Source organism: Quercus robur, chromosome 7 (genome assembly GCF_932294415.1).
Source record: "Quercus robur chromosome 7, dhQueRobu3.1, whole genome shotgun sequence".
In the NCBI taxonomy this organism is placed as follows: Eukaryota; Viridiplantae; Streptophyta; class Magnoliopsida; order Fagales; family Fagaceae; genus Quercus; species Quercus robur.
Window position 1 is genome coordinate 18,815,398 of NC_065540.1, and position 7,097 is coordinate 18,822,494.

Genomic DNA, 7,097 nt, shown 5'->3' on the forward strand with positions numbered 1-7,097 from the left:
AAGTTGTTTGAGGACCAGAGACATTTTGTTTAAAATTGTCAATTTTTTTACATTTAGACATTAAAAATCGTGATTTTATAATATGATTTAAAACTTTAAGTTGCCTTTGTTGAAATTTAATTGAAAATTTAAAAACACAAATTTAACACATAAAGTCGTATTTTCAGGAAAATAAAAAATCCAAAATAGTTTAAAAAAAAATAGTAATTCAAATAATTACTATTAAAATAATATTAATTTGTAAATTTTCTTTTGGGAACATGAACTTGAACATGAACATGAACGAACTTATTTTTGTTTTGTTTAATTTTAAATCCAGATTTTTCCAGTGAGTGACCACGTTCCCTGAAGACAAAACCAAAACACAGAAATTTTTTACTCCTCAGAAAACCCCTTCTACAGTCGCAGGGTTTAGCAGCAACACACGATGATTCGCGTCGCAGCTAAGCTTTCTAGAGCCACCAGCTCCGCCGTTCGATCCGCCAGACTGGTTCCCAGCTCCCATACACCTTGCCTTCTCTGTCCATCACCACCGTTCAGATTACTCCATGATGGAACTAACGGCCCAGATGCGAACCCAGTTGCTATTCAGATGATCAATTACGCTCTCTCTCATGCTAGGTCCCAAAAATCAGGTTCTTCTCTAATCCATTTTTATCTATATTTTAAAATTTCACAATTTTTTTTTTTTAATTTATTGTTTTTGTATTTTGTGCATTTTGTAGAGGAATCGTACGGACAAGGTCTTCTGGTGTTGGAGCAATGCCTTTCCACTCAGTTGAGTGAGGGCCAAGATGCTGAGAATTCAAGGGGTTTGGTCTTGTTGGCCATGTCTACCTTATGCTCTGAAAGGTTTTTCTTTTTCTCTTCTTGTATTTATTTCTCTTTGGTAGTCAATTGGTACATTCATAAATGTATTGTAATAGTTTGAATTTGATGGTTTCAGAGGGAATTTTGATGAAGCAATTGAGAAACTTCAGGGAATTGAAGAATTAAGGCAGTCCTCTTTAGGTGTTAGAGGTAAGAAAAGAAAGAAAGAAAATTTATGATCTTAATATGAATTTTCTCTGCATTTCTAAGTGAGTTTGTGAAATTGGATTCCAATGATGAATTGGGTATTGAGTAGAAATGATATTTGGGTCTTTGATATAGTTGCTGCAATGGAAGCTCTTGTTGGTCTTCATCTAGAGTTGGGGCAGGTCAGTATTTACAACTACCCATTTCAATGTTTTATACATTATTCATTTATTTATATTATTATTATTTTGAGTTTTGAGATTTTTGGTTTATCTGGAGGTGGTTCTTCTTATATAGGATGATGCTTCATCAGTGATCGCAGATAAATGCTTAGAACTGGTTGAGAAAGAAGAACCAAAAACTGGTGGTGGAAACCCTGTGGTCTTAAATGCTCGTGCTAAAGCAGCTAAAGGGCTGGTTGAGCTTGTACATGGTAATCTGGAATTAGGTATGTCGAGCCCTTGGTTTCCTCTTTTTTGTTGTTTTAAGAGTTTTCCTCAATGACTGAATAATTAGCTGTTTTACTTCAGCGGAGACATTTTTGAAAGGATGTGGGAACAATGAAGGAAGCATTGGTGAGATTCATGGAATTAGTCATTGTGGAAGAGATTATAGTGAAGTGCATTGAGCCATTGATGTTTTGATTTCTAGGTAGTGTTGCTCTATCATATGGAGAACTCTTGCATGCCACACAGAACTTTTCATTGGCAAAAGAGGTATACAAAAAAGTAATTCAAGGGGCATCTGAGAATAAAGATTTTAGCGATATGCATGCCTTTGCAGCTTGTAATATGTCCTCAGAGGAAGTATTGTTGGCAGCCACTTGTGCTTTAGGACAGCTTGAGGCACACATGGGGTAGGCTCAGCTTACTTGTATATCTTTCCTTACTCCTTAGCTTTTCTTTTTCCCTTTTTCTTTTCTCCCTTTGGTATTACACCTTTAATCTATTATGTTCTTTTAGGAACTTTGGTGATGCAGAGGACATATTGACAAGGGCACTATCAAAAACAGAAGGTCATTTTGGTATGTTACTTCGGCCTTTTGTAGTTAATCATGTGACATACAAATACTTTGCATTTTATAATTGCATCTATCTCTGAAATGATATCTTGATATATCTTGTGGTTTTATTTGTTTGATATAGGCTCTCATCATCCAAAGGTTGGGGTTATCTTAACTTGCTTAGCACTTATGTTTCGGCATAAAGCAAGGCAGGAGCGATCAAGTTCTCTTATGATTCAAGAGGTCAGAACTTGTACCTGACCAAATTTATCTATTTTGGCAAACTTTGAAATTTTAAAATTTATTATTTCATTCACTGGCTCTTAATTGAACTTGCTAATGTGTGGCCACACATAAGTAATTTGATTTCAATGATTTTAGGATATTGAATGAATTCAGTAAGTGAAGGTCACGGTTAATTACTCTTTTTTCCCTCTAATAAGATGGTTTATTGATACTTAGCTTTATGGTGAATAAGAAAGATAATTTCAGTAAGACAATCTGGTGATGAGACTAGTTTACCTAGTGGTCAACCCCATAACTTATTCATTGGTCAACCCTCTAATCTAGTCTTTAGATTCTCTGGCATATTTCTTTATCTATTTATTGATTCTTCGTTGGTTGATAGGATGAAAAGTGAGAGGATAGAAAACGTAGGAAGGAGGGAAAAAGGTTTCAGTTTTCCCTCGTGTTTGGTAGAGAGAATGGAAACGTGAAAGAATAGAAATTAGAGATATGCTCTCTCTCATTTTTTTTGTTGTTGTTGTTGTTGTTGTTGTTGTTGTTGTTGTGTGTTTGGTCGAGGAAAAGGGAGAAGAAGGGAAAGGTAATTTCTATAAATTTATTTTTACTATAAGAAGTAACTTTTTTTATGAGTATATAAAAAATTTAAATTTTTTCTATTCTTGTATAAGAAAAAAAATAATAGCATCATATAAATTAGTATAGATGATTACATCACATTTATTATATTATTCTATTTTATTTTTATTTCTTTACCTATCCATTTTATATATAAAAAAATTAATTAGCTGAATTAAATGCAATGACATCTTATGAAAATAACACATCACAAAAAAAACGAAAAAAAGAAAAAACTCTCCCAATCATACTCTTTGTAGAAATTTTTTTTTTCTCTTTAAAAAGGGTTATCTTGTCTTCTTAACAGGTGTCAAAACAAACATTTAAAAAAAATAACAAAAAAAAAAAAAAAAGAAAGTAAAAAATGGGTCAAAATAATAAATTTCTCTCAAGTTTTCCTCCAAAATTGGGAGGATGGTTTTTTGTGGGTTCAGGTGGAAAATCCCCACCCATCCATCTTTCCATCCTATCCCATTCCCACCATACCAAACAAAAGAAAACCTCCTTTTACATCCTTCAACATTTTCCCCCAAAACACCCCCCCCCCCCCCCCCCCCTTCAAGTTTATAATTATATTGGGGTAGTTTATGGGAGGATGTCTTCTAATTTATTACTTTAAAATTGTTGTCAGGGACTTTATAGAAAGGCAATAGAGTTGCTGAAAGCTCCACCATTGGAGACTGATGGTATAGTGAGCAGCTCCTTGGTTTCTCTCCTTATGTTCAATTAGATGGTTTTTTTTTTCTTCCCTTTTTTTGTCATTTGTTCCTACTCTTTGATTGTGTAGATACAGAAACAAAGGCTGGTAGAAGTGATGTAGTGGCCCTTGCAAGAGGTAATGGTTAAGCATCTGAATAATTCTCAATATACATTTTTAATCAACTTTATAAACATACAGAGAGATTGTACCAGAGTAATTGCCATGTTAAGAATTAGTGTTGGCCCGCAAAAGTCATATGTTTATGTTGCTATATGTTACACCAATGTATATACCTGAACATTGACTTTGTTTACCTTTTGCATTTGTTCATATTCTGAAAACTGAGTGCATTACATTTATAAACTTATGGCGACTCTGCTTTTGTCACTTTTGTTTTACTGGTTGAATCTATTGATTCTGTTCTATTTGTAAGATGGAGGGAAATTAGAGTGCATATCATATTTCTGCTGAGGCTGAGATGCTTGTTTGTCATGCATACACCTTGGGATGGATGGTATCTGACAAAATGTATGCACATCAAGAGTTGTGACTTGTGATTAGTGCTCCAAATTTAAGTAGAATGTGTGCGCATGCACTTGCACCCGCGATGCGTCTTATTTGTTATGGTTTGGTATGTGGTATGTTGACTTTTAGCAGGACTTCTGCATTGATGTAGTTCTTTGATTATGTAGGTGGGTATGCAGAAGCACTTTGTGTCCAACAGAATAGAAAGGCTCAAGGAGAGAAAATGAGGAGTTGGGCTGAGGCTGCATGGACGAACCGCAGACTGTCACTGGCTGAGGCACTAGAAATATCAGACCCATCTTCCAAAGTGCCTGTTATAGATGCTCGAATCTGCAGGGCACTGTAATTTATCTTTTTCCATGTTTTCTAGCAGGAATTTGCGGTTCCAGTTTTGATACATCACGCCCAAGAAATTGGGAAATTCAGTCCAAACCCACGTACACACCACCTTTGTAGCATGTCAGAAAAATGTATGACATTATGTATCCCTCCATGAATATGCAGAGAGACATATCTGTATAATGTGATCTTTGGACAATCCCCTGTATATAAATTTTGGTCAGAAATTAAATAGTTTCAGATGCACAAATCCAAGTACTCTCGGGTTTGATCATCTCTTTTTGGTTCCTTTGGGTGGCTGTGTTGTTTTCTGATTTCATATATGGCATACTTTTGAAGTCCATATACTACATACCATAGCAAAGTTGGTGTGGTGATCTTAATTCAAGCTGGTCACCAGTAAAATGAACCTCAGATTGATCATTGATGAGCTCTAAGCCCCAATAGTTGTATTGTATGCGCAGTAAAATTTACGGGTACACTTTCAGTCAAAACATCAAATACAAATACACTGTTTAAGGGTACAATACAGAGTTAAATTACAATTATAGCTCCTGTAATGAACAATAGACTGCTCACATGAGTTACATACATTCAAGCATACATATATAAATATATATACATGTACGAATGTATGTATATATCCAGATTAAATGATCACAGTGGAATATCAAGACCTTTGCCTATATCCACACCAATTACCTGCAATATCCCCTTTTTTATTATCTGAAAAAACACAACGCCACAATGAGTGACAGTTAGGTAAAAAACTGAAAAAAAAAAAGAAAAAAAAAGTTTTGGATTACAATAGCAAGAAGACAGTTAAGTTCAAAAGAAAGAAATAATTTACCAATTCTACAATGAAAGTCCCAATAAGTCCAATCATACAAGCTCTAGAATTCCAAGTTTCAGCTGTCTTTGTGAAACCAAAAAAAGGGGCTCTGAATTTTGGCTCTGCTTTCGGCAGTTCTACCTGAAATTTCCAAAACCCATTTCCTCAGGTAACATAGAATAACGTTTTACTACGAAAACTAAGAGCAAAAAGCAAGAAGAACATACTCCAGCAGGAAGCTTTGCAGCTTGGACTCTGAAGGAGACCCGGTTCTTGAAATTTGTAGCATTACGATTATTGAAAAGAGTTAGTTGTTGGTTTCGATGATTTATTGGAGCTCTGGAGGGAAGGAGGAGAGAAGAAGATATTATGGAAGATGAAGATGCCATTGGTTTTGGTTCTACAACCATAGCAATTGCCTCTTCAGTCACCTTATCTACTTGTTCATATTTTATTTTATTTTTTATTATTATTATTTTTTCTCTTTATGACTTTTATTTATTTATATATTTTTCCTGGCTAGTTTTGATACACGTTCATATTGGACTGTGGTGAGTACTGCGCAGGATTCTTCTAGCCAATTGCTCTTGTCTTGGGTCCCACTCCTAACAATTAAAATTTGAAAGGGTAGATTCACTAGATTTTAGTTTTTTTTTTCTTTAAAATTTCATTAATTTAGAACAATTATATGTTTAAATTTATTGTTCATACAAATTTGAACAATATTATGTGTGTTTGGCATGGACTATTTTTGCCAACTTATTTTACTATTTAACTTATTTTTGTTACTATTCATGGTCCCACTGTACTTTTTGGTACTATTCATAAGTCTTACTATACTATTTCAGCTAACTTTTATCTTCATCTACAGTATTTTCAGTAAAAAATTTTCAGTTTCAGTAAAATAAGTAAATCATAAACGGACACTATATATGTCTACAATGTAAAGTGTACATGAATAATAAATGTAAAAGTATAATTTTTCATCAATATACATTAACATATATGCACCAATTCTCTTAAAATTAAAATTTTAAATATAAAAAATATTAATTATTTCAATCAATTATAATAAATGATCATTTAATATTTTACTGATCCAATATTTTCAAAGATTTTGATCCATAAAAAATGAGATATTAGCATATTTGATTTTTTTTCCCTTTTGATTTTTCACATATATTTATATATTCACTTTTATTATTTATTAGATCGATACTTTCAATATTCAAAGAGTTTGATATTGTAAACATGTAATAGGGCTTGTGGGTTTTAAGCCCGCTTTATTTATCTTACTTGTACATCGCACATACTTGTTGTGGGGCCAGAGAACCCGTGGCCCAGGCCCACTCTACATTAGGACACATGGCCCAAGCTGAGGAGAGCCATTGCCGAGGACGACCTCTTGCTCGGCACCTCAAGAAATGCCTGAAGAAATGGGCAAACTGAGTTTAGGGGCAGGGTAAGGGAAAAAGCTGCCAACATCATAAAACAAAACCCTGTATCTGACAAGTCCAGATTCTAAACCATACCCTTTAACTTTCCCAACGACTCCAAACCATACTGGGTATGGGTTGACACGACAGGTCTGCACCCCAGAAAAGTGAAACTTACACGTGGAATCTAAAGAGGGAAACAAACACTAGTATAAAAGGAAAGACCCCCCAGAAAAAAAGAGGAGGCCTGCCCCCGGTAAAAGGGAGAAAGGGAAGGATATAAGGCTCCTTGGACAGCGTCCGAGGACTTAAGTCCTATTACCCGTACAAATGGAGGGCTTAGCTAGTCAAGCCAGACCCGCCCATATAAGAACTTCCATAGAC

The 7,097-nt window shown here is 34.6% G+C and overlaps 2 protein-coding genes across 2 annotated transcripts; one reads left to right on the forward strand and one right to left on the reverse strand.

Annotated features, from left to right (window-relative positions):
• Positions 1 to 285: 285 nt before the first annotated feature.
• LOC126692635 (uncharacterized) lies at positions 286 to 4,733 on the forward strand. Its single transcript, XM_050388310.1, has 12 exons — positions 286 to 635; positions 726 to 852; positions 947 to 1,020; positions 1,153 to 1,199; positions 1,315 to 1,465; positions 1,548 to 1,592; positions 1,669 to 1,873; positions 1,980 to 2,041; positions 2,163 to 2,263; positions 3,513 to 3,567; positions 3,669 to 3,716; positions 4,274 to 4,733. Exons 1-12 carry the CDS (start codon positions 428 to 430, stop codon positions 4,450 to 4,452), a joined length of 1,302 nt encoding a protein of 433 aa, XP_050244267.1. The 5' UTR covers positions 286 to 427; the 3' UTR covers positions 4,453 to 4,733.
• Positions 4,734 to 4,927: 194 nt separating this feature from the next.
• On the reverse strand, positions 4,928 to 5,717 carry LOC126692637 (light-harvesting complex-like protein OHP1, chloroplastic). Its single transcript, XM_050388312.1, has 3 exons — positions 5,505 to 5,717; positions 5,296 to 5,418; positions 4,928 to 5,171 (listed from the first exon to the last, which is right to left on the reverse strand). Exons 1-3 carry the CDS (start codon positions 5,685 to 5,687, stop codon positions 5,103 to 5,105), a joined length of 375 nt encoding a protein of 124 aa, XP_050244269.1. The 5' UTR covers positions 5,688 to 5,717; the 3' UTR covers positions 4,928 to 5,102.
• Between the last annotated feature and the right edge of the window lie 1,380 nt (positions 5,718 to 7,097).

Bases quoted from the DNA above. Each gene is read 5' to 3' on its own strand.
- LOC126692637 (XM_050388312.1), bottom strand. From the start codon at position 5,687: ATGGTTGTAGAACCAAAACCAATGGCATCTTCATCTTCCATAATATCT. The intron at 5,419-5,504 runs GTATGTTCTTCT...TGGAAATTTCAG, and splicing joins CTGCAAAGCTTCCTGCTGGA to GTAGAACTGCCGAAAGCAGA. The intron at 5,172-5,295 runs GTAAATTATTTC...GTGTTTTTTCAG, and splicing joins GGACTTTCATTGTAGAATTG to ATAATAAAAAAGGGGATATT.
- LOC126692635 (XM_050388310.1), top strand. From the start codon at position 428: ATGATTCGCGTCGCAGCTAAGCTTTCTAGAGCCACCAGCTCCGCCGTT. The intron at 1,200-1,314 runs GTCAGTATTTAC...CTTCTTATATAG, and splicing joins TTCATCTAGAGTTGGGGCAG to GATGATGCTTCATCAGTGAT. The intron at 1,593-1,668 runs GTGAGATTCATG...TTTGATTTCTAG, and splicing joins GAACAATGAAGGAAGCATTG to GTAGTGTTGCTCTATCATAT.